Source organism: Plectropomus leopardus, chromosome 21 (genome assembly GCF_008729295.1).
Source record: "Plectropomus leopardus isolate mb chromosome 21, YSFRI_Pleo_2.0, whole genome shotgun sequence".
In the NCBI taxonomy this organism is placed as follows: domain Eukaryota; kingdom Metazoa; phylum Chordata; class Actinopteri; order Perciformes; family Serranidae; genus Plectropomus; species Plectropomus leopardus.
The window spans coordinates 4,343,884-4,371,571 of record NC_056483.1 but is presented as its reverse complement, the minus strand read 5'-3'; the positions used below and the strand labels follow the sequence as shown (position 1 = coordinate 4,371,571).

The 27,688-nt window shown below is 38.7% G+C and overlaps 1 protein-coding gene across 1 annotated transcript in view; it reads right to left on the bottom strand.

Moving 5' to 3' along the window:
* Nucleotides 1-27,688, bottom strand: part of gpr158a (G protein-coupled receptor 158a) — a 74,508-nt gene that overhangs the window by 25,373 nt on the left and 21,447 nt on the right. The window contains exons 3-5 of the mRNA XM_042510498.1: nt 10,780-10,882; nt 6,967-7,193; nt 3,336-3,404 (exon numbers count right to left, since the gene is read on the bottom strand). Of these exons, the coding sequence (XP_042366432.1) occupies nt 3,336-3,404; nt 6,967-7,193; nt 10,780-10,882 (399 nt within the window). The remainder of the gene's footprint in view (nt 1-3,335; nt 3,405-6,966; nt 7,194-10,779; nt 10,883-27,688) is intronic.

Genomic DNA, 27,688 nt, shown 5'->3' with positions numbered 1-27,688 from the left:
ACGGTGGCATCTAAAGAAGTAGCAAACTCTGTCACTTTACTCCCATCTAAGCCTCCCCAGCAGCGTCAATAAGAAGCTGCAAAGAGACAACACAGGGCTGGCAAGCTAATCCAGGGATCACATTGTGAATCACAAATGCGTGTCAGCTCTCCCCCTCTCTCATCTCCACAGCCAGACGGAAATAGCCGGCTTTGGCATTGCCATAATTTTGCCTCTCTCCTTCTGCACACCCTGTTTCTCCCTCCTCCTCTTTTATTTCAAAGCAGGGGGGGTGAAGTTATTGCTTGTGACACAGGCGGGAGGGAAAAGGGGGAGAAAAATTGCATTATTCCACACAGCTGAATGCCATGGGAGCAGGAAGAGATGTATCTCCTGCTGCTTAATAACAGTGGAATTATTTAAAATAGAAGCAGCAGTAGCGGCGGAATATTTCTGAATCTATATTTAGATTGGGAGTGATGCGTCTCACCCTCGCAGCTCATGTGGGATTCACAGGGGAGACATGGAAATGCATCAGGGTGGAGATCAATCTAGCATGCTGCACAGAGCCATGCAGAAAGATGTGATATGTGAGATATTTGATCAAAAATAACATCAGCCGTGTTTCACAGTGACCATTTCAGCATAACAGTGCAGAAAAATCTATCAGGATGATCTAATCTCCAAACAAGGTAGGATTAACAGCGAAAAGTACAAAGCCAAGTTCCCTCTGTACTACCTTTTTACAAGCAGTCTATTTTTAGCACTCGCTGCCATCACTACACCAGCTGGATACAGGATTATCATCATCCATTCACTAACCAATAACCTGACTCCCAGCTTGCTTTCACTCTGCAAATTTCAAACATTATTACTTTCCAGGACCTTGTCGCAGCAAATTGCATTGATTAGCCAGCTCTAAATCAGTTGGTGTTAATTACATTTACCCTGCATTGCTTCGCTAAGCATATAGCTCCACATGATTGCAACTAAATTGCAATTAGCCAATGCCCCGAGCACCCAGGAGGAAGACATAATGGTGGATTCATGTAAATCAATGGTATGTGGGTGTTGGACAGAGTCTGGTCATCTGCCAGGAGAATGACTTGCTTCAGAAGCTGGCAAACAGTGTCGCTGATTTTTATTTGATCAAAAAAAGACATGCATTGACCTCTGCTTATGCAGATTATAAAGTTATTGTTTCCACATGTTTCAGTCCTATTACACTGAATATATGTGGCATGGTACACCTTATGAATAAAGAAGCTCAGAGTGTTTTCATATCAGGTATTATTAATTTGTATTTCACATTAGTTATGTACACATCAAGCAGGCTGTTATGTATACCTATGGAAAGTAAAGCAACACAATTCGTATATAACTCACTCAATCATGAACCACCTAATCAGGAAGGCTGCGAACATGTGACCGATGCACTGACAAGGAAGTAGTATAAAGACTGAAAGTTTGCATAAGGAGGCATGATGGAGGTCACAAAACACATGACTCTCCCTGAGGAAACCATTGTTTTGTGTGTGAAATGATGTCAACCTTCAGTTATTTTAAGGTCACTATTTTTATTTTCCTAAAACCTGACCTTTCCCCAAAGTTAACCTATGCACCTTTACATTAAGTGTGTAATGTAATGACCCCATCCATGGTAGCTTTTTGTTAGATATCTTGTAGACGCGTTAAATAGCAGTTCAGTACAGCTGGCGTTTACACATTACATGTACTGTACTGGAGTTCACATGAACCGTATTTGAGTGGTACATGGGGTTCACACAAATCATACAAACTGGACTTTGGGGTCAACTGTACACGGGCCCCTGACATAAAAGTCCCCCTTAGTCTCACATGGAGCCATTTCCAGATATGAGACTTTTTTCTACCTAACCAATGATACCAAGAGGTCATTTAGGGCCAAAGGAAAACCAATGCCAAAAGTGCAAATTGAAGTATGCTGTTTTCATTGATTTTTTTCTCTATATTAAGACATCCACCAACTTTGGACAAGACTTTGAAACTTTCTTTGCTTATACTTTAACCTTTTACCACCTACTGTTCTGCCCCTGGGGCATTATCACATTGTAAAACTTTAAGAGACGGCTAGTATGGAAAGTTTTATGGGTGTAAACATGCAATATATGTATTGATCAATTATGTTCTTTTTTCTTTGTTGGAATACAACTGAAATATTGATAATGTCTCTACATTCAATGCAGTCTGGAAATTCAACAGTTTAATAATTCCATAAAACTTTATGCTCAAATTCATCATAATGGTTTATGTTTCAAAAATACTACAGCTGCAGCGAACAATTATTTTGTTGATTTGACAGTTATTTTCTTGATTAACTGATCGCTTTGTCAATAAAATGTCAGAAAATCATAACAAAATGCCCATTATAATGTTCAAAAGGCAAAAATGCCGTAGTCAAACTGTTTTATCTGATCAACAGTCCAAAAACCCAAAGAAATTTAGTTTGCTATCATATCTGCCAAAACACTCACATGTCACAAGCTGGAACCAGCTGATGTTTGACATTTTTGCTTGAGAAATGACACACAATTTTATTAGATCTAAACTAGAATTATAAAATTTTGGGGCTCTGGCAAAAAAATGTTTTTGAGGTAACAGAGACCTTGACCTTTGACTGCCAAATGTTAATCAGTTCATTCTTGAGTCCAAGTGGATGCTTGTGCCAAATTTTAAGAACAGAACAAACAATAAGTCCATACATATTCCTTTAAAGTAATCGGTTTGATAAGTCCTAAATCAAAAATGGAATTGAAATGAAAAAGCCAAATAAAATCTAAAGCAGTTTATTCTGTGTGAAGGTCTGAATGAGTGCCGAGTCTGTATGGAGCAACGTGAGTGGCTGGTCAACAGATGGTGGTGTTGACAGGCTGCTGGGTTCATTGGCCAGCTCTGTGTACAGTTAGCAGGGGGTCACCAACAAGCCTTGCCATGTTTGTCTCTGCCAGTGCCATTTTATCACACGCACACCTTGGCTGTGAAAACGCTGCTTATCACAGCTCCATGCAGCCATCAAAAAAAGACAAAAAAAAAAAGGTATGATTTATAGACTGAGGTTTGTACTATCTGACAAGGCAAACAATCCTGCTTTGTGCCGCTGCTGCAGATATGAAACTTTGTTCAGTTTTAGATGAATGAGCGACAGTTTGAACTGAAGGTCAAACTGAATGCCAACCTTCAGCCGAGTAGAAGATTTCTGTTTTCAGCTCAGAGGAGCATGGCATGAGGATCATCAGCAAACACGTCAAGAAATGAGCACATGTAAGGATGCCAGACTGCACGTGCACACACAGACACAGACAGTGTCTCAGGCTTACCGGAAAGTAGAGAAGCAGAGCTCCACACAGGATGGCCTCCAGTAGGACTAGACCTGATGCTCTGATACTCTGCAAAAACAGAGATACAGTAATTATTAAATTTATCATTAATGCACTGTATACTTTAACCTGCATTCATTGTTTTTCACTTGGGGCAAATGCAACAAGCTGTAAACACAAGGCTTTAAAGTCATGGCTTATATGTAAGTAAACAGTTGCTTATGCCAAGCAGGCATGGAGCAATATTAAAAGTGTGCACATTATTATTATATTATTGTTTGTATGTTATTGTTTTTTAGGTTTTTCTATCATTCTGTATCTTCCCATTAGTGTTCCAAATGTATTCAAATCCAAACATTCAAATTTGGTTGAAATACATATACTAAAAATGTTTTCCCAGGTGACCTGACATAGGTTTCAGCAGGATGACATCATTATATATACTCCATGTAATTTTAAAGATAGTGTCCTCAGAAAGGAAAAAAGTTATAATGTTCAAAATCTCAAAAAAATGATATAATGTATAATGTTTTCCTTTCTACAAAACAGATGAAAGGCAGTTTGGAATAAAACTCTTAAAATGCCTTTCACATTGCAGCTGGTCTAAACAAGTCTAAAACAGCGGGACATCATAATATTCCAGGAGGATTTAAAAGGGGAATGATGCTTTCTTCTTTGTTGGTTGAAAGAGAACAAAGTACAGTGAAAGCTCCTGCCTCAAGGACTTTTTATAGAAGGGTTCACCATTTCAGGCACTTTCAGTGCTCTTCCTGTGGAAGATATTTAACAAAATATCATCCTGTAATTGACGAGATGCATGAGGGGGCTTTCAAAGAGCAGAGGACAACTGTGTTAACCATTTCAGAATACATACAAAAAACAACACAAAACACCAACCACAGCTACAGGATGTGTTTATCCTGTTTATAATAAAAAACCTGCAACCGAAATGAACTCATCTGTATATGAAAATGAGCCATTTTTAATTTATCGCAAAGTCAGTGAGCAGCTATGAAACTAAGCTCTTAAAGTTAGTTTGATAAGATTAATGGGGATTACATAAGTGGTGTTTAAATGATGACAAAGCCCCTGAGTATCTAAAACTTTTATCTGCTTTATTAATGAGAGCGATCCTTTGTTGAACTCTGGTTGAGATAATGGCGGAGTCTTCAGGTGTGTGGGAGATAGAGCGGCGAGATGCTCCCCTGTCAGGAGTGTGGTGAATCTTCAGGCTAATCCTCGCATGTCTACTGCTCAAGACAAAGCCTTTAATTAAGCCAATTAATTGACAGTAGCAACTAGAGGCTCAGAGGATTTCACAAGTTCAGTCAAAAGTTTACTTTGGTGGAAAGTCAACTCAGGAAGTAAAATACCACCATCACCAACTTTCAGTTAAGTTTAACTCAGCAGATCTGTAACAGAAACCAACATGACCATGATACATTTGACAGATATAGTGTTTGCAGTCACATTGAAATTTGAAATAGTACACTTACATGCAGACTTCTGTTTTACTGCTCTATGTTACAATTCATTAAACTTTTATGTATTTGCAGCGTAAACTCTGAGTGCAGCAATCTTTTGGGAACAAGGTTTTGAGTAAATAGCGTTAGAAACAGACGTCACAGCTGAGTAGACCAAATGTAAGAGAAAGCACTCTAAAAGTTTATACTCTGAACATTTAACTCCATGCTGTCCACTTTAAGACTTCAGAGAAAGCTCTGGCCAAACGCAAAAATGAGAATGTCATCAAGTATTGCTTACTTATACTTTACAATATTCCAATAATCTGACAATTTGTTTACTACAATTCTTAATGGTGATTTGGATAAAGAAAACCTTACAATGTTAGAACTGAACAAGGGTTGTAACTTGTAAGCACTTTCCTTAATGGATTAATCAGAAAAATCAAACAAATGTAATGATTGATCGTTATTTGAAAAAAAAAACAAGCATATACATTTTGTTTAATTCAAACAATACTAAATGCATTTAATCCTCAGTCACAGCTCATAGCGACATATTGCATATATTTTGACAGCATTTCATAGAGACAGAGGTGGCGTAAAATGCCTGATCCAATAGTTTCTCTCTGGCTGGACTAAATATTCATTCTGTGCACGTTTGCCTCACATGGGGGTAATATTAGTATTACATTGCTGGAGTGTGCGCTGCTTAAGACTTGCCACAATTTCCCTTTCAATGCACCTCCCTTTGCTGATTTTGACAGAGGATTGTTCATAAATTCCAAAATTTTCAGCGTCCTCTAATTCTTATGTGAGTGCTCTGGTTAATAAATGTATTCTTTGATTTTGAAAGAGCCACCTTGGGTAACATTGTTGCTACAGGCTGCAGTATAGAGTCTGTAGTCTAAGGACACAAAAAACATCTACTGGTAGCAATAGTCTGCATTTGAGACGTTTAGGGAACATCTATTAATTATAATATTATAATAATAATAGTTTGCAAGTAAGGTGTTACGGGACATCTATAACTTGTAGCTACAGATAATAACCTTGGGCTCACTTACGTTACTTACTGCTAACTTGTGACAACAGGTGGAGCCACTTCTTCTCTGTCTATACTTATTTTGTACTGAATGCATTTAATTTTCTCAATAAGGTTGGAAAATATGTATATTTCTAGCAGATTAGATGCTTCACAGACTGAAGAAACACCTTGCACAAGTCAAAAAAGTATCGGATCACATTATTAAGCATCCATGTAAACAATCTGATCAGAATGACTCAACTTAATTGGAGAAATACTGTCTATAAAATCTGTCTATAAAAGCCATTGTTTTTAGAGATACTTGATAATTGGCTTTTAAGAATAGCTGGTGCATGAGCTCAGTGTTAATCTTCTCTTTCCATACAGAAGGTTTGGTGTTTGTGACATAGTTTCACCTTTTAATGATGCAGTGAAAATGTCATCTTTTGAGATAATGAGGAGAATATGTTTTTTGAGACTCTGTCAGCCAAGTGCGAAACAAATCAACATTTCTTCACAAAAGAGATAGATTTTATGAAAAAAATATGATATGAATTAAATACCAGCACAGATTTCATCTTTAGAAAGTTATATGCTGTCATGTTATCACTCAAACTGTGAAACATGAAGCGGCCAGCAGCCTCGTTGTATAAAATCAGAGTAAATTCGCTTTAGTGGTCTCATTTGCACACACTGGTCGCTGTCCAAGTTGCTGATGTGGAGTTGATCTGCGGTGCCTGAGCTGTTTGAAATGATTTCAAAGCTTTATTGTGACCACCCACACACACGGTTTCACTGGTTTATTGATCCAAAGGGCTTTGATGACCATAGAGCCCAGAAAACATCAAACACATAACTGATGCGATGTTGTAATTGTGAATCTAATCTGTGCCTCTAATGTGCTGCTGAGTTTTCAGACTTTCACTCGGAATCGTGACAGGACAGATTCCCTAAAAGATGAAGATTTTAATAAAGAGAATAATACAAAAGAAAGCGTTAGCATGAGGCAATCCCAGTTTAGTCCCCATGACAATGCCCATCTATGGCTCATTAATCACTCACCAAGAATGTCAGCTAAAATATAATAAATGGATCAAACTCCATAACTGAATGCTTGTTGTGAGCATGTAATGATTCATACCTTATTCCTGCGAAAGTGATAGATGAGTATCATGCTAACAAAGACAATCAGCATGCAGAGGCACTGGAAGGAGAGCACGGCCAAGCGAAGAGCGCCGTCTTCTCGTGCCACACAGGGGGTGTCGTCCTTGCAGTAGGCGCAGCCCTGCTGGCATGGCAGGCAGTCGCTGGAGGACCCCTCGTCCGCATTGGGGCCACTGTCTGCAGCTTTTCCCTTTCTCCCCATCCCTGTCAGAAACAAGAATAAGAAAAAAAATAAGAGTTTAATTTCAAAAGATTTCAGGCAAGAAAGCTAAGAAACTGACCTAAATCCTCCTGTCATTGACAGTAGCCGTGTTTACATGCAAACATCTGATTGAAATCAATCTGATTGAAAACGCAAGTGACACTTTTCACACTCACGCCACAAGTGCATTTTCTCACAGTGTAAAATAACTAACAGATAACTTCTGACAGCAGCACAGAGCTATCGCCCTCTCCTCTCACAACACCTGGGCAGGTGTGAGTGAGTTACTATAGTTACGAGGCTGCTCGAGCGTCTTGTCTGCCCCGCCCTCTACTTCCTCTCCAGGATTTTTTAAATTAGAAAAAAAAAATAAAAGTAAAGATAAAGATAAGACAAGAAAATAAAGGGAAACAAACAAACAATTTTCTGAAATTGTTAACTACAAGTAATGGAAAAATTAAACAGTTAAGATTTATAGCTAAAATAAACTGTTGAAATTGTGAGTAAGCCCTTAAGAAGGCACAGGCACGGATTTAAAGAGTAGAATTAGATTTGTGTGTGTGTGAGGGAGGACCGTATTAAGAGCTTAACACATGATTTGAAAACCCCAAAAGAATCTTTTGTCCGAAGTATACTGACAAAAAAATCCAATTTTGTCATGCACTTGTTATTTTTACACATTAATTTAAAATGTGTTCATCATGTTTCCAGAATAGAGGCAGATTGTGCAGCAGCACATGTAGTTTCCTTGTTATTGAATTTTCCTGGATATGAGAGCAGTACAGATAAAGGAGATAAAGTGCTTCTATGACACACTGAGTATATATATGCTTATCCCTCACTGACCTTACAAGGAGCCATCGACATTGTGTCAACACGAGGGAGATTGATCTATATGTGTGAACATGAAACGTCAACACTGCGGCACCTTGTTCAGTCACTGGCATAACATACAGGGCTGATGACTGCGGCTTCCTCAGAAAAAAGCACACAGAGATACATGCCATTTTTATCCTGACAAGGACAGGACAGATCGCCTCAAATCATTGAAAAAATAAAAAGGACTTTTGAAGCTAGGCGCAAGATCTGGGACCAGATGCATAAAAGTCTGTGTACAGTGTGTACGCACAAAGCCATAAATGTGCAAATGTATTCTTTTCATCAGACTTAAAAAGCTGTGCGTACGCCTGATTCTGTATGAGAAATCTAAATCGCTGTGGCACAAGCCTCAGTTCCACACCTACATATCACCATAAATGGATGCAGAAACGCCCTGTAACATATATTTGCATATCGACACTTGTACCTTTCTACCACTTATTAGGGCTGTCAATGAGATATATGGTCAAGAAAGAGCAATTTCATGCATGGCTGTGGATATTTGTATCCTCCTTACCACTAAATTCATTAAATTCCACAAACCATCATCGTTGTAAAATCTCGATCATTATGATTATAAAATGTCAGAAGGATCAATGACACAAAGCATTCATGCTGCAACTAACTTTACAAAATGCTTCACAAGATAAAATTATCACTTACGAGGAGATAATATAAATAACTAATAATAAATAAATAATTTGCAATTAACTTTATAAAGCACCTTTGATTAATATTTTACAGAACGCAGAGTAAGCTGCAAAAATGACACAATCAGCAAAATTCCTTAAAAAACAATGTTATCTGTCTCTCAACTTACATTTAACCATTGCACCCCTTCCATTAACAGCTTCAAAAGAAGTTGCTCTGTTACCAAAAGTGCAGTTTGGTTGCACTGGACAGCCTGAATGCTAAAAACAACCTCCTGGTAAAATCCCTCTCAAGGTAAAGTAAGGTAAAAACCAAACAGGGACAACAAGAATCGAGAGGACTTGTTATTGGTTTGTATAGAAATCCCCGAGAGATGCCCATATGGTTGGATAGATAAACGAATGGTGGACTTATGTAGAGCTTTTATGGAGGCTTTATTGGAAACAGGCATTGTCTCAGAGATTTGCAGGGATTTTGCCTTTAAAAAGAAACTGGCCTATTTTTCAAAGCTATGACTCTGCACATCATTGATCCCTTCAAAAGGACTACTTATCTCCGTAGCAATGAGTCATATCCTTGAGCTCGCTCTCATTGGTTTGCCGCTCCTGCAGATGACTGACAGTCAAAGGAAACTTCACAAAACGTCTTCTATATATTTATATGCAACATCCACAATGGAAGATCACTGGGAGACAAAGGAAAGTGAGTTGCACTGGCTTTCTCTGCAAAGGAGTGTCAAGGATGTCCCCTTGTGGATTAACAGGCTTGTTATTGGCCCCATGGTGGGCCAGACTGCAGCACTACGCCTCGCTAACAGGCTTGCCTCTTCTCTCTATTATTGTGTTCTCAAACAGACACACAGACACACACACACACACACACACACACACACACAAACACACACACAAGCACAGAGCTTTCATGTGGACTTGCACGCATGAAGCTTGTGTGCACGGCAAACTGCACAAACAGACAGCACAGATATCCAGTTCTCCGGGAAAGAAATTGTGCAGGCTTTTTTTTTTTTTTTTTTTTTTTTTTTTGCATTTCTGTGCATGATGGGAGCATATTTTTGGGTTAAAAAAATGGCTGCAATATGATGGCAAAAAGGGGAGGGAGGGAAAATGGGGTAATATTGAGATAGACGCAGAGGAACATGCTGTATGAGGTTTGTGTGGGATGAGACGGGAGGGAAAGTGGATCGAAATGAAAGCATGAGAGTGATGGAGGGCAGGTGAAAACCACTGGGGTTCTGTGTCTGCAGAAGCCTTTTTTAATTAACTCAGCAGACAGAATAAACTCAGAAAAGTAACTACCATTAAAAAGATATTTCCTATCTTGAACCTGATTAGCCTCCCCAGGTGCCGGGACTACTTCAATTTTCAGACAGGGCACTAACACGTGCCCCTTTCATTTACATAGTAATAAAATGAAGACATTATGCAACATATTGAGGTCAACTTATGGTTCTTTTACTAACAGCTGATGATAATCAGGCTAATAATAATAGTTTCTGACTCAGAGTCAGAAACTAATCAAATTAGCTCATCTGCTATATTTGTGCTAAATGAGAAGAAACAGGATTTACATAATAAGACCCGTCTCCTCCAAACAGGCTGCTTTGTTGTTGTTTTTTTAACCTTTGCTGGGAAATGACTTGAAAGAAATGTGATCTCGTAATTTTTTTGATGAGCTCAGAGTCTAAAATGAATATCAAGGTTGTGCTGGATGCAGGACACAGAACAGGGTGTCTTAATCTGTTCAACAGCTGATGATTAACATCAGAAAGAGAGCTTTTAGGGTTTTTTTCTGCTCTTGTAATGACGTTAACACCTAGAACTAGGACTGGGCATTTAACATAGATATCATGATAGGAAACCTACAGGGAGTCTAAAATTGATTATATTAAAATGGATCAATGTGTGGGCATGAATCAGCTGTTCAAGTTCAGCAAGTATCAAAAACAACCAATAAGTTCTTCTGATTGGTTACCCCTAAAAATGACCACCGATCATCCTTATTAAGAATATAAAAGAACAAGTGATTGAATTGACTTACGTGTGAAGCCGTTGACAGCCACTCTGTTGGGGTGGTAGAATCCTTTCTTGCAGTGGCACGTGTACTTGTCCAAGACAAATCCATGACCGTGGATCGGCAAACACTGCAAAGACACAAAAACACTCACATCAGGCACGCAGAGAAGCCAGTGCATGCAGTTGAAAACTTTAATTTCCTTGATTATAAATTAATTGAGAGAATTTTAAACACGTCACCTTACAGACTTGATAAGACACCAATATAAAAGCAATTAAAATATGTCAATACTGAAGCAAAAGTAAAGTCGGTAGCTGGAAATGAGTGAGGAGAACGTGGGATCAAATGTCTTGCAGGAGGGACAAGGGTCTAATTATTTAAGCTGTGAGATCCCTCTCTCTGTCTAACTGTGCCTTCTCACCACTCAGTATTAAATTAGTGAAGCTGCTTCTATTTGATTGAAAGTCTGATAGAAAACAGACTGAGGACTGCGGAGAAAAACACGAGGGGCGTCAGGGGGCATCCTTGGCAGACTTTGTGTGCTGTTTGCCAAATTACCAGATATAATTAATATCTAAATTAAGGACAGACTTATTTGCATGATTAAAGGAGAACCATTAATTCTTTTTCTTGTGGGAATGAGATTCCATCTCTTCTGTATGAACACATTTGGGTCAGTGACGTAAAGCTCCTATTTTTTTTCTCGCTCGCGTCCTAAAACTACATAACTGTCATATTTTCGCACATGTTTTTCTAAAGCAGAGATGATAATCACTTATGAGTCCCAAGAAATGACGAGGAGCCCAGAATAGCAACGGTGCTTCGGCTGACACTTGACACGCTATGAAGTGTTTGTGACCTGACTGTGAGATCTCGAGGCAAGGCCAGTGGCAGCGTCTAAATGAAGCATCAGTCACTGCGATGCTCTTCACAGCGGACTGGACTCTGCACGTCTTAAGAGGCAGCTATTTCTGACTGTCTCTCAAGGTCCTTGGTGAGGTCTGGCTGCTGAGAGCTGAGGCCCTCAGTCAAAGCCTTGGAGAGGCCGGCCGAGGCTGAAAAGCACAAGGTAATTACCAGGTTACAATTCAGCGAACAAGTTCCTCAAACAAATTCCTCTGAAGAGAGTGAAGCATTTTAAAGTGGCACTACGATAATGCGTTGAACAAGGTGCCTCATTTCAGAGGTGACAATCGTGACATCGTGGTCCTTTTGATCTTAAAATTGCAATCCTGTTTACAGCACTTTGCCACTACGTGTGTAGACTTGAGCAGTATGTTACGCCCACGAGATATCTTTTGAAATATTTGCTTATATTATGCTCTATTTCATTTTACATGTTCAACATTTGTTTTAACATCAGCCCCACATGTTCCCAAAGTGTATCGCCATCACTCGTAATCTTTAGGGCTATTTTTTATGTTTTATAAGTTGCAATGTTTGCTTTGATTTTGAGTTCTTAGCAACATAAAAATGTTACCGATGAAAAGTGAACTTTTTAAGAAAGAAATTACTGAAATACGTGTTATAATGCATATTTGGTAAATATATGTATGCTGCCATTGTGAAATCTAGGTTGATACCATTGTTTAAAATGAAAATTGGCCTATAGATGATTTTTTTTTTTTTTTTTGGTGTTGTCATTTATTTTGCATCTCTAGATAAATGTATTCATTGTTTCTTGATGTAGGGTAGCCCTAGTGTTTCTCATGTATTATATTTTTTGCATGTTATATTGTTGGGGCCAACTTAAGATGTTTGGAATTCTCCCAACATGATTTCATAAAAAAGGGGAAGCCAACATTTTGCAAATGGGGCCCCAAACAAGCTAGAAATGGCCCTGTTGAGAAGTAACTTCAGTAGTAAACACATCCTGTGAGCAAAACATGTAATTGGGAAAACTGGATGAATCTGTAAAATAGATGGTCCGACATATTGGTGCCCTGCATTTTGATTTTGTGCAAGTTGTGTATCCCTTCATAAAAATCTGCCTGGTGCAGCTTTAAATGAGCTCTGTGGTGCAACATGATTTCATCTATGATTCCTCAACAGTCGTCTCTTCAGGACAGGTGGAGAGTGCTGCAGCTACTGCCTGCCACTGTTAATATGCCCACCTCACAGAGACACTGGCAGAAACAGCCAGAGACAGGTGTGTGTGTGTGTGTGTGTGTGTGTGTGTGTGTGTGTGTGTGTGTGTGTAAGAATGGGTATTTTTGTGTGTGTGTGACAGAGAGCCAGGAATAGCCCTGGTAGTGCATGCCACTCCTGCGTGCTGCGGTGACTGATGCGGGGGCTCTGATGTGGAGTATGTTAAACAGAGGAAGCGGCCCAGACAGCGCCGCCTGCCTCCTGGCTACCTGCCATTAGTCACGTGATCTTAGCGGCCCAGCCACAAGCCGGACTCCTATCACCGGACCGTAAAATGAAGCTTGTGGACCCTATTTGTAAAGGTCTCCACAGGGGGGAGGAGCCGAGGAGACACCTGGGATGTCAATGTAAACAGTAAAGTTTTATGGGAAAGGAAATGCGTTAAAAACATTTTTAAAGCCTCGAGGATACGAATAATGATTTTCGGTGAGAAGAAGGAGGCTTTACAGCAAATCCATAAAGTCCTTGGTCAAAAAAGTTGATTAGTGAAGTGGAAGTACATTAATTGGCAACTACTTTGATATTCTCTCTTTTCAAACAAAAAATGCCAAATATTTTCTGGCTCCAGCTTCTCTAATGTGTAAAAAAAAATATGATTCTTGGACAGCTGGTCAGATAAAACAACACAGTGCAAGACTTCTGGCTCTGGGAAATTGTGATGGACATTTTTCAGAGTTTACAGACTAAAAAAATAATCAGTTAATTTATAAATTAATGGACAGATTAATCAACAATAAAAAAGTCGATCTAGCATTATTTAATAGTGTTGCCAAACTTATGTTTCAACATCAGTGCACCAAATCACTTGTCATGGTCTATATATGATTACATTGTCAAATACACAATATAAACAGCTAAATCTTCTCTAATTATGAGACAAAGTATTTCAAACAGAGCACACGTAGGCAGTGACCTACTTCTACATGCATGACATGTGCTATTAATTATGTTTGATGATGTTCTATTGATAGCGAGCAACTTGGGCAGCCATATTGTTCTTTCCATAATGAGCCGAAGGCATCGACTGTGCTGCCGGCGCACAGAAATCACATCACATTAACTGATAATTAATTAAGTCTATATGATTGAGAATAATGTGTTTGACTGTACAGAATCTCTGACTGTTGTCTCTGATAATATCTGACATGGATGCAAGAAATATTTGCCCTCTAAAATGGAGTTATAAGAAAATAAAAGATAAATGAAAACGAAAAAAAGGTTTATTTCTATTCCTGTCACCTGCCTGTGGATGCAGACATTAGTAAATATGAGCGGCCTCATTTTTTCCTTATGACAGTCCCATGTGAGAGAGGCTGTATTGTATGCCTCCGACGCCCCAGGTTCCCCCACCAGTTGTTGTTTACATCCCAGCTGTGGCAGCTGTCAATCACGCGCAATCTGACATACTAATTGCCATGGTGACATGTGTGTGACCGCAAGCGAGAGCCTTTTTATCGGAGTGCGTCACGCTGTCAGGCCAGCATGGTCTGCCTGCGACAAAACACTTACAAAAGAGCCACAGGACTCAAAAATAGACACAACACACACTCTGCCTCTCTACCTTTCTTCCTCTCGCTCGCTGACTTGTGCGCTATTTCGTCCATTTGTTACATGTTTGTAACATTGCTGATTAATTCATAATTTTAAAATTAATGTAATATCAATTAAACTCAAATTGAAGCAATAAACACAAACCAGAACACCATCTAAGCACTGACACAAGGGAAGTAGGCTTGAATACTATATGGCCAAAAGTATGTGGACACCCCTCTCATTGTTTACTGGGGCTATTTTTCATAACTTGGCTCTTAGATTCAATTAGGAGAAATTGTACTGCTGCTGCATATAATGATATTTTAGACAAATGGTTACCAATGTTTTGACCCATGACCCCTTAAATTATCACGTCTCCTTGCAGCCCCCATGGTCAACAGTGATATGTTAATGCACTGTGATATTTTTCTCACCCTGGTTACTTTATTTTAATATTTTCATTATTGTCCTTAATATCTGGAATTTCATAACTGAAAAAGATTTAAAATCTGAAAAAATAAACTAGTGTTGCAGAAATACAGTATGTTGTCTTCTTCTTTCTTCCTTTGAAACACCTAATGACCCCTCAGATTTCTCTTGTGACCCCTTGAAGGGTCCCAGAGGCAATTGTTTCATTCTTTCCAGTTTCCACATGACACTGCTCCCATGCACAAAGCAGCGTCCACAGACAATAGTTTCCCATTAAGATGTGGAAGTACTTAAATGGCCTGCAGAGACCATGACCTCAACACCTTTAGGACAAACTGGAGCTACCACTGCAGCCAAGGGCCCGTTTTACAACAGCAATTTGTGAGCACAACTTACACAAAGATTGCAAATGGCGCCACAAATTATTATCACTTGCAAATTGCAGATAAACTTGAGAGTCCTATAGTCCTCTCACATGCTCATGCGTTGGTCACAAGTACTGTGTTTTATTTATTATTAGTTTAACGTATCAAGATTAGTGCGAGAGGAAAATTATCATGGGTTGCAAGTCACAGCTTGCATGTCGCAGATTCAGAAAATAGTCCAACGGCCATATCAGTCCAATCTCAGTCATGCTCTTGTGGCTTAATGGGAGCAAATCTTGAAATACTTTTGGAAATTCTTTTGGTTTTCATTTGAAAGTGATGGTAGAGAACTGACATGTAACAAAGATTTGCAGCTGTATATCAAATATTTCAACTTTATTCAAAAATTTGAGGAGGAGAAAAGAAAATATATATTTATAAAGATATGTGCATGTTTCAACAAATTCAAATATTTTCATTATCTGTTTCACTGTATATACTATATTGCCCAGAAGGCATTTATTTGACCCTAACTAGCACTGCAAATTTAAAACTCCACCAGCAGGCAGACATGTTTAGCTGTAAGAATTATGACTATGTGCTGGATTCCAATATATATATATATAAATATTGGCTTTCTATTTTGTTTATGGCTTTAGGCTGTTTTAAGAGCCATACTGTAGACCCTGACCTACTCTGGAAGACTACCGGATGCTGCAAAGTGCATGACCTCTGAAGTGCACATTGACAGGAAATGTTTTTCTCCATAAATAGTCTTGTATTTCAATGTAATGGTGGAAAAAGTATTCAGATTGTTGAAACTGTACATTTTCTTTAAGTGCACACCTCAACTGTTTTGTAGGGGTTCATAATTTAAAAATTGTGTGATCAGTTAAAAATGTTTTGTTAGTTATCAAAGAAAAAAGGAAATGCAAAAAATATCAAAGGATTCTATGAAAGCATAATGCATTCACATGTCCTGTTTTTCTGAATGAAAAATGATTATTGATTACTGACTGTAGCATTATTTGTATATTACATATACTTGCATTTTTAATGTATGCACAAAAGACAAAGGCAATTTCCTTGTACATAAAAACTTACTTGTATTTGTCCTATTCTTAATCAACTATATAATTATCTCATTGATGGCAAAAATTTAAAAGATTATTCTGTTGTTATTTGTCAGTAGTCTGACAAAACATTTAATGGAAAAAAAAATCTTTATGGATTAATGAGATTATAATATTGTTAATTCATGAACACTAAAATTTGAGTGATTATTATTTTAGTGATTCACAAAAATGATCAGAATAAAAACTTTTCTCAGAATTCTGAGATAATTACCTAATACATTCAGAAACAGGAAAATTTAAACAGAAAAAATAGACTATTATCTTGTTTATTCAGAAATACAAGAACAGATTTTTCTTCATGAAAAACTTCTCTGATAATAATCTTAGTAATTAAGAAACACATATTTTTTCAAATGAATGCATTACCGTTCTTTGGAAGAAGGGTAACGTATGTATGGAAGCATCATTTTAGGAAAAATAAAATGCTGTGGTTTTTTTTTTGACTTAATGAGATTATATTTCTGAATTGTAAAACAAAAAAGAAAAAGGGTTACATGAGAAAAAAATCAGTTATCTTGTTAATTTGGGAAAGAAATAGCAGATTTTATTCCATGAAAAATGCCATCTGAATTTTGATATAATATTATTAAAAATAGGGAAAATATTTTTTCTCTAGTGAATGTTTTCAATGTGTGATAAAAGCAAGAGAGCATGCAAAATATGTCATGTTTTTGATCATAAGCACTGGTGCTAATAAGACAGCGAGGAACTCAAACCCAATAACTAGACTATAAATTCGCCATAGCTGCATATCTACTGTAAATCACTGCATTAATCTGAGCACTCCCTGCATACAAATGTACACACTCTCCGAAGTCTTCCTCCTGACATCAAACACAGCGGTTCTCCTCCATCACCTTTCTGTAACATGAAGCAGGGGAATTAAAACCAACTCTAAGAGCAGCACTAATTGATGCGGAGGCCAGTTGTCTTCCACCTGACCAGGAAACCAGGAACTAGCCCAATTCTACCAGCTAATTAATGCCTGCCGAGGACTCTCCCTCTCTTTGAAATAAGCCCACGCTCTTCCGGTCCAGCACAGTGCCTAATCAACCACTAATAGGCCTCTGTAGATATTTGTAATGATCCTACAGAGTGCAACATAAACCCTGAGGAAAGCTCATCGTCCAATAATTACAGACTGAACTACAGTATGCACAGAAAGGAGGTTAGAAAGAGAAGACTTGGCCGAAGGGCAATTTACTCAGCTCATGCAGTACAGTTGTGTCTCTGCATGTGTTTGCATGTACGTGCTGTAAACTGCCTGCTAAGGATGTGTACGAAGGCACCAGGAAACTAGACACTGTTTGGTTTAAATGATGAATGAAAGACATGGGAGTTTTACCTTCTCTGTTAAACAATGGTGTGTTATGTCTTTGTGGCTTCGGAGATTTTTCATGTCTGAGAAAATAACTACCAGGGTTATCTCGCCTTGGGCTTTGGAGAGGCATAAACCAGGGATGTAAGGTCTAACAAAGAGACACTATCAAGTTGCATTAAAGGATGTGTAGGCTCCAGGGCTTTTTGGAGGCATTTTGAGACTAAAGTTGGACAATCTAGCCTGACTTGTCTATGTAGACTGCTCTTTTTTTGCTTGACTCTTGCAAGTTTCACAGCCTAATTGGGGTATCAATTGTTGGAATGGCCCCTCAACTTGGCTGTTTATTTGGATGGGTTCAAATTTTTGATGACATCTAGCTCTTGTTTCTTTTAAGATTGGATGCACTTACTGAATGCCCTTTTAGACAAAAGCTTCTGCAAAATAAAGGTTATTTAATGTTAGAAAATGAGGACCAACAGGCCTGATTCAGGCAAGGTTTGAGCCAAAAATACATTCATTACTGTCAGCGTTAATGCGATGATAGCAATGAGAATAAGGGCGGTACATTATGCAGGTTTTTTTTTTTTTATCGTGTTGATCGCCAGACGATTTTATTTAAGAGGGGCTGCTGAGTACCGGGCTGAGTTTTAGAGCTAGAGCAGTGATACTGGTATTATATGGAACTACAAGAGCTAAAGAATCCACCATATCATTCTAGCTTCTCAGGAAGGAGCTTGTTAATTCTCCAGAGTTAGGCTAAATTTTGGCAATCAAAAGATGGCATGGCCAATTCACAGGGGTCCCTTGACCTCGAATCTCTGGATGTTTAAAGGAAAATGTGTTATATGGGCATCCATGAGTCTCCCCTTTACAGACGTGCCTACTTAAGGGTAGTTGCATGCATTTTTTTTTGCTGTCATTTGATTTCTAATCAAGACAATCAGGTAAGAATTGCTTTACCTTGTGAACATGGGCTTCATAACTGTTTTGTAATGCAAAATAATTGAACTGAAGTTGGCCTTTGCATGTGAGAGAGAGCAAAAGAGACAGAAAGAGCACAGAGACAGAGAGACAGAAGAGAGTTTTGACGTCAGAATCTTTGCTTCTGGCCGGGTTGATTTAAAAAAAAATGTTTAGCTGTTGGGCAGGGACTGGGCTAAATAAATTGGTGCTGGTCTGGCTCAGACTACAGTTTCAGGCCTGTGCATTACTCTAACGCAGACACACAAAGAGACACAGCAGAGAGCTGGATGGCTGTGGCTCTGTGCTCAGAGGGACAGCGAGACAGCCAGCCAGGCCTTTTAAATGAGGTCAACTAGCAGGAGTTAGCCGGAGCAGAGCTGCCCGGACAGCGGGGCCTCGCTTTGGGTGAAGTCCAAAGACTAAAGCCTAAACACCAGTAAGATAAACACTCTGGCCTAGAGGGAGCTTAACACCGCCATCAGGCTGAGACTAGTAAACACACAACAGACACCACTGGGATATTGCTGTCAAAATCACATTCACAGCTTATGTAAGTGTCAACAGGCACGCACATATTCATTCCACGTTCACGCCGTAAAATGCACAGTTATGTTGACTCTTGCAACTTGCAACGGACACACACTCATCCACATGACACAAGGATTGTACTTAGAGATCAGGCAAGCAAAAAGTTTTCTGACATCCTCAAAGCAGCCTCCAGGACCAACAGGGACCAACAGTGTTGGTGTGATGGCGTTTTTCAGCTTTTTTTGTTCCGATTTATCATTATCATTATTATTTTGGTCTTGAGCTGGGCTCAAGACCAAAACCTCTGCTCTTTCATGTAGAAAGGACCCAGTTTAGATGTCTTGGGCGTATGATCTCCCTGGATGTCTCCCTGTGGAGGTATTCCACTGCAAGTCCAACTGGGAGAAGAGTGCATGAAAGACCCAGAACACACTGGAGGGACTATCTTTCCCTACTGGTACGGGAACACCTCAGGGTCTCTCAGGAGGAGCAGAGGATGTAGTGGAGGAGGACGTCTGGACTTTACTGCTTTATTTATTGCCTTGCATGGACTGAGATAAGTGATGAAAAATGATAGATGGCCCAAAAGTCATGTGGGAAAAAAAAGATTTAAAGCTTGTTGGTGAAGAGTGACTTTTTTCTGTGGCAACAACAAGACTCGGCGCAAGGTTAGGGTTATGTAAACAGCTCAATCAGACCTTAAGTGAAATGTAGGAATTCAGCAGCTTACTTCTGTGTATGCAAATCAAGCTACCGTCTATCTTTTTGTCTGTGTGCCCTACTCTTTCTCAGTTTATTCCTATCCTTTGTAAGCATACCGCTGTACCCATTTCACATCCAATCTCATGGGTCCCTAGACAAATGTTACCTCTACATTTCACTTTTTTTCCCAATCCTCCTTGGACCTAGTGTTTGCTTTCTGCCTCGGTTTACGGTGTGCTGCTGCAGAGGCCGGGCACAGCGAATGTAAGACTGCGCCCGGGGGTGACTGTGCTCAAGTCTTCAAAGTGTTTCCATGTAAATTCGAAGTTCCAGCATTATCCGCAGAGCCAATTAGAGGGACAGCGGTTAAGGAAGGGCTGCACTGCCGAGGGCCGAGTTAAAACCAGAAGTGTCCTGTGATCTCTCGTCCCACTGTGTTATGGCCAACAGCCCTCAACCGTAATGTTTTCATCTCCAAACCCCCCCAGGTGACAAGACCCTGAGACACAGAGCATCTTTCTTCTGCCCAATGTGGGACTTAAATTTTGTGTATCAGCGATTTTTTTTATTGGTATCACAAAAATGTCCTTGGATGACAAGATAGTGCACATAAAAAATTAATCCTCTATATTTTTTTGGAAATTTAAAGATGAAACATGGGCAATGTTACAGAAAATATTCAAAGTATTCTCAAGTATTCTGTCCCAGACATTGTTGGCAGAACATACATGGCATGTTTCATTTTTCGTGCTGCTATAAAAACATTTTTTTAAAAGGTTTGCTTTTCTTTCTCCAGAACTGAAAACTTTTAAAAACTGTTTCCAAAATATATCACTCCATCCATCTGCTGAGCTGCACATCTATCTAAATCCTTAAACTTCTTAATCTTTGTTGCTACAGTGGAAAGAAACTCACATTTACTGCATTTTTTTTCTTTCCTGGTCTTGAGTCTTAATGTCCTGGTCTCGCTACTACTTTAATACAATGCTGCATAACTCACCCCGCACAAAAGGATTTGCTAAAATTGAAGGGTGAATTTAAATCTGCTGGTGAATAGCAGTATTCTCTTTCCTTCCTATCAAGCCCCCTTATCAACTCTGAAGGATAATCACAGCTTTGGTGAGATCACTGTAGATAATTACCAATTACCCTATTTATAGGCTCCTGAACATACTCCAACAGGCAACATAGCAAGGAATGTAGTTAATTAGGAGGCTTCGTGTCCTTTTTCTCCATCCAAATTGCTGAAACGAGATCAGCAGGTTGAAAGGGCCATGGCCTGGTGTGGAACTACCCTTGATACAGGTCCCTTGTGGGAACCCCTGCCCCACTACGATGCCGTGTTTCTAACAGCAGGGAGACTCCCAAGAAGCAAAAAGGCTATTTTTGTCTTACGATATGCGGACGGGTCTGCAGATGAAGGGGTAAGCGTTTTTCTTGAATGAGTGTAGAGGGAATGGGGAAGCTGTCAGAGAAACAAGTAGATAAACGCACCTAATGTGTATCACATTCACAGAGGGGTTTGGGGAGTTTACAGTGTGTCAAATGAACAATTACGCCCCAGTGAATAATTACATATTGGATATAATATAAAAATGCACACACTATCGTATGAATTTGTCTATGACTTTAAAAAAATCAATCAAAAAAATCATGCATTAAACAAATGAATTCCTGTTATTTATTATTATAATTATTATTATTATGAGGAATAAAAGTTATTTTTCCATTTCATAAGCAAAGATGTCCCATATAGATGTCCTGCCAGCTTTCAATCCAGAATCATTGTATTGTAAAAAGATTACTATGTTTAAGTAACAACATTACATATTTCAAATACAAAATCTGAGCTACTGTGTTTCTTTGCAGTAAAGTTAAACTGGTGGTATTTTAAACAATGTCTTCAAAAATAGATTACTTGAAATGATTTCTTCATTTGCCTTTGTTTTATTTGCTCTTCCACTGTGTCCGTGGGTCTGATTACATATTTTTTTATATCAAAATGTTCTAACCGTCTATAAGCAACGCAGCACTATAGTTTTAAGCAAGAATGGCGGTGTTCACAACCCCGTCCCCCACCCCAGCTGATAGGTAGCAATGTGGTTTGCTTGCGTAACACAACAGAAGTGCATATTTAATAGATTCTGTGGCCAGAAAGCAGCACTCGCTTGCTGTAAGGATATGATATATATAGTATAAAGCACACATTTCCCATAAAATACTGTGTATGCAGGGCACCTGCCACATAACATAATTGCAGAAGAAATGTCCCGCTAGGAACCATGTTGGAATCATGTTGTTGGCATGAAAAGACACAAGACAAGTTTGAAGTTTAGAAAGTGATCCAAAATATTTAGAAAATTCTAATTAGTTCTAATAATCTAATTAGAAATCAAACAAAATATGTTACAAATGACACTTTAGATACGTTTTAAAAGTAACCCTCCCAACACTAGTTACTTCACTTAATTAAATAAAAACATCTTAACTGCATGTTTCATTGTTTTTTATGTTGTAGTTATGTGTTTTGCTTTGTGAACCCCACAGTTTTATTTACAGTACAGCTGCCATTTGGAATTTCTTGAAGAAAATGACTGCTGACACAAAAGACAACTCATTATGGGACTGAATGAGGCCTGAAACCTTTGCATGCAAATGAAGCAACATCTCTGATGGCTGAATCAATCTTTTTTGTGACACACACTGATTAATGAATTTTAGCTGGCAATCAGTTTTCAAAGTGCTTTCAAATGAATCCCATCAATTCAACTTGCCACATGTCCTTCTCATACTATAGAAGTAAGCCAACCAATCACTCAAGTGATTCCAAAGTATACATTACACTCGTGTCAGGACCTTGGAAATGTATGCTCTTATGAAGCCATTTACTTTCCAAATTAAGGATAAAAGCTACACGGCCTTTGTCTAATCTTTGTAATTTACAGGCAGCAGCAAGTGATGATTGCAGGACAAAACACAATGAGATGTAAATCACAGAAACAATGAATGGCATGAATGGCTGGGGTCGTAGGTCACCACTGGCTACTGTCTGACTTTAACATAAAATCAAGAAAGGTCTTTGGTTAAGTTTAAGCTCTCGCTCAGAGTGGAGTTAAGTGTTTGGATATGAATTTTGGCAACAGAACTGTAAACGGATATAAGTCCTTACAAGAGATGACAACAAGTGTGTTTTGTATGCACTTTTCTTTTTGCAAAAATGAGACAGAGAGACAGAAGGTGAGGACAGACAGAGCAGGGGGGACGCAGCCGTTGTTTAACACTGATGGCGTTATTAATTCAGCAGCACAAGGTACACAGCGGAGAAATCAGCGTGTGATTGAGATGATAGCAGGTTGGGCCAGGACAACCTTGTGAACCAAGGTCAAGATGTAACAGTGATTCAACAGAGCTGAAATATCCACTTCAGCTTTTCAACAACACAAAGAGCACCACAGCGAGGCAAAAATGAACCACACATGCTGTCAAATGTACACAACACCAGCTTCATCAAATGTCCCCTGTCACACGGTGGTTTGGTTTCTATATTGTGTGTGTTTGAGGTGGATGTGTGTGTTTTCATGGATGTACATAGTGTGTGACAGTCAGTCCTTTGCAGCCATATAGTCTGTAAGCTTTGGTGCTAAAATGAGTGAAATTTCAAATATTATTCTTTAACTGACAAGACTGTAAATCCAAATTTCATAAACAGAATATTTTAGCAAACTTGTGTGTCACCTCAAAATGTGTCAATATGTGGATTGGAAAAGAAGATGAAAAGGATTAAAATTTACTGTCAGGTTCTTGAAAATAATTTGTAGCCACTTCTGAAACTGGATTCCAGCTCATTTGAACTAGCAAGGGAATTAGTTAACTAACTAATAAGAATCTATAGCCATAGTAGCATCTCTGTGTTGTTAAATTAGCCTAAATGCTAATGCTAACACACTCAAAATGACAAGATTAGGCCCCAATCAGACAGTGTGTTTTAGTAGCTGCTTTTTGTGACTGTTTTCAATGACAGTAAAGCCTTTCTTGCTGCTTTTGCATCTCTATGTACATGACGCGGCGGTTCTCTACCCCAAAGTTATTGTAAATAAACAGTTATGATTGTGATTTAGTCTGTATAATAGCAACTAAAACCATTCTCCGCCTAATGTTTGTATACTCGGACAAGGACAGTAGTTCAATTTAATGGAGTAATCAAGCTTTAATCGTAGCTCCACTTAACTGTGCATATAAATGTATTGAGTGTGATACAAGTTGGCAATAATCCACCCCCGTCACTAAAATTAAGGGGACTCCGAATGTCTTCCAAGGCAATTCATCAAGTACTTGTTGAAATTTTACATTAAGGGCCAAAGTGGTGGACGGACATTACCATCAATAACATCTCACTGGCAACGTGGCTGAAAACAGGTACAAGCCAAATGTTGAAATGCTGTCACTGCTATTAAATAAAATCTATATTGAATTTTTGGATTTCAAACTCAAAATCCAGGTATTATCAAATAACACAACACATTTTTTTTACCTCTGTGAACACTCAACAAATAATCAAAATGGCTAAAATGCACAATGCTTCCCTTGTATGTTTGGTTTCTTCTCACTCTCAGTTTATAAATGTTCATTTCTAACCAACGGCTGTCTCACTCAGCAGCCCTCAACGAGAAACAGCGCAGAGTCAGGAGTCCTTGTCGTGCCTGCTGGAGTAATCATTCAGGTTATGTGTCACTGCCTTTCACAGCCTACGGTCCCCCAGGGCCCCACCACTTGTTCTGAGCAATAAGCTAATTGATTGAAACATTCATCATCATCCACAGCCGTGTTCTCGTATGAAAGGTGCCCCCAGGGCGGCAAAGTCCTAGACTTTTGAAGAACAGTGAAACACACTAATGGAAGTGCCATTAGTGAGAGACGAGAGGTAGGAAGAAAGACAGGAAAACGTCGGCCACAAACAGCATGTATACACCTTTTCAAGAGGAAATTAAGTTGAGATTGTAGTTGATAATCTTTGAGCTCAGTGCTTGGTTATGTAATGATTCATCTATGATTGGCATAAGCCAGAGCTGTACTGTATAGCTAATCAAAGAAAAACAATGTTTGCTCTTGGCTTAATACATGCGGTGACTGGTCTGCAGTCAGAGTTTATAATATAATTGATTGCTGTATATTATATTGTCCTTGACAGCAGCGTTGGCGTTTTCTGGTTGATTTTCTCTGGTGCATGCAAGTTCCTGTAATTTGACGGTGATATATGCAGTGCCTGTTTGCAAAAATAACTGATTTACAACAAGGAAATGGTTTATTGTTTTGTACCAATGATTTAGTTTAGTTAGCTACTCTGCAGCATTTTATTAAGTCATGTTTGTCTATGACTAATACTACAGTACATAACTTTTAGTTATTTATTTTAATCTCCTGACAGTTGGATTTGAGGCAGATAATCTGTAAACAGATCATGCTCCTCTGCCTCCTCATAGGGCTAATATAATCGAATTTGGAAAAAATCCTGAAAACAACCAATAGGAGTTAAGTTTCTAAAGCAGCTGTCAATCATGTCAATCACTACTTGTGAGCTGCAGACAAACTATCAAACTCAGCAGCACTTACCAAATACAAATCTAGATTCTGTTTCTGCATTGTCTTTTTCTCACCTTAAATGTTTTCAGACACATATACTTAAGCTGGAAAATTAAGAAAATACTGAATTTGAAAAAAATAACAGTCTATTGATTATATGATGGGTTTTTTTAAATAAATAATAGAGAGAATCCTATAAAAGGTTTCGAAAAACTAATAACTCATCTCTGAGGTAATAATCACAGAGAATAATCTGCTCAAATTTCATCAAACTTGCTTATTTTACAAAGACTTTCTGCAGTTAGGCATTTGGCTTAATTGTACAGTTAAACAGTTTTTCGGTTCTGTAGTGTTTTAATGAAGTCTCATGGAAAATAGATGTAAAAACCAATAAAAAATCTGTAACTATGGTAAGATTATTTCAACTTTAGTACAAATCAGCTGACACATCCTCTGAGTTTTGGTGGTAATTTTCTATAGCTCAGCACAACTGACACCCCGCTGGTTAAAAGAAAATAAGTAAGGTTTTGTTTAAAAGATCAGTGAGAAAAGAAGTAAAGAAAACTATAAACAATTTCTTTAAAAATAGCATTGCCTTTTAATAACCATCAGTTTCTGACACTGTTGGGTTGTTGTATTTTTCTTGTCAGCAGTCTGAGCCTCATTTTGTTTTGCCTTCCTCTGCTTGCCTGCTAAATCAGTCATCCATTGCATCTGCCTCCATCTGAGTTTGGGCTGCCTGCATGCTTGGCTGGGCAAACAGCAGCTTGAGAGGCAGGATGTGAGGGGAGGCCAGGGAGCCGGCTGGCTGGCTGGAACGACTGCATTTTGTCAAATTCAATCGCTGGAATGGTGGCACTTAAAACGCCGCTAAGATGCAGAAGAACAGCAGTGGAAGTGTGATGAAAGGAATTCATAGACTTGCAAAACACAATGTGGAGTTTAAGTGCAGTGTTGCTGCAAATGCTGTTATAAAGAGCAACTGGGGGTGGAACAGAAATGTGACTACGTCAATGAAACACTTGAGTAAATAATCTGCACCAACGTCAACTAAACCAACTGTATTGTTTCCGATAAAATAAAGACAATACGCCTATGGTGGGTCTACAGCAGCCCGGAGTGATTGTCTTTTTTATTGAAATGGCCCCAAAGAAACCCATTAAACTGCAAATTGCTGCACGTGAAGAGGGAATACCTGCATGAGAAAAAAATACAGCAATAACACAAGATGAATCCCTGTTTGCAGATACGGGGCATCCCTCCCAAAGCTGTTTTTATCACATTACCACACACACGCAGCCCAACAAGACTTGATTACACTCCAGTCGTGTTTGCTATTCATAGCTGGAGAGACATCCGCCTCCCACGTCACCTCTGATTTACCTGAGCGTGCACTTTAGGGCCGAGTAGTTAGCGGTAACAGATGCCAAGATGGCTTTCAGTAATTCCTACAAGACTACAACTATGTGAGGGGATCTTGCTTAATTTATAAATTATGATACAAACGCTGCAAAACACATTCACAACACATAGTAAGGTGGTGAAATCACTGTTGCTCTTGAAATTTACATTAGGGTTGCCACAAAATCAGATACTTCAGGACCAAATAAATTTCAAAATTTTGCAAACCTTACAGTACTGGTTTTTCTCCAGTATTGCAGGTACTGGAGATGCAATTTGTCCAGACCTCACCAGGCAGCATATATGCCTACCATGTGTTCTGTAGTTAAGTACCAAAGGGAAAAAAAAGGAAGAAGAACAAAAACATGTGGAAGATTGCAACAAATTCAGCTGCAGCAACAGCTGTAAATAGAGATGATAATTATTAATTTACAATGGATGAATCGCTTAAGAATTTGAACATGAGAAATTTAATCGATAAGCAATGCTATATATATAATATATGTAATATGTTGCTGCAAACTTTGAGGAAAAAAACGCTTTGTGCATTGCGTAGTATAAGCAAACTTCTCATGTTTTTTTAAAATCATGATGAATCGATTAATTGATCGTTAATTTTACCAAAGTTTAATTAGGAAAGTGCTTAGAATGTGCAAACCTTGTATCAAGAAATCATATTGGTATCAACTACTTAATTTCTAGTGTCATGATATGCCTAATTTACCTCCATATGTTTTTGTTCCTAGTGCCTCTATACCTCTCCACATCTATGTTGCTCATCAAGCTGATATGACGATAATGAACACTCCTGTATGCTGTAGCCATCA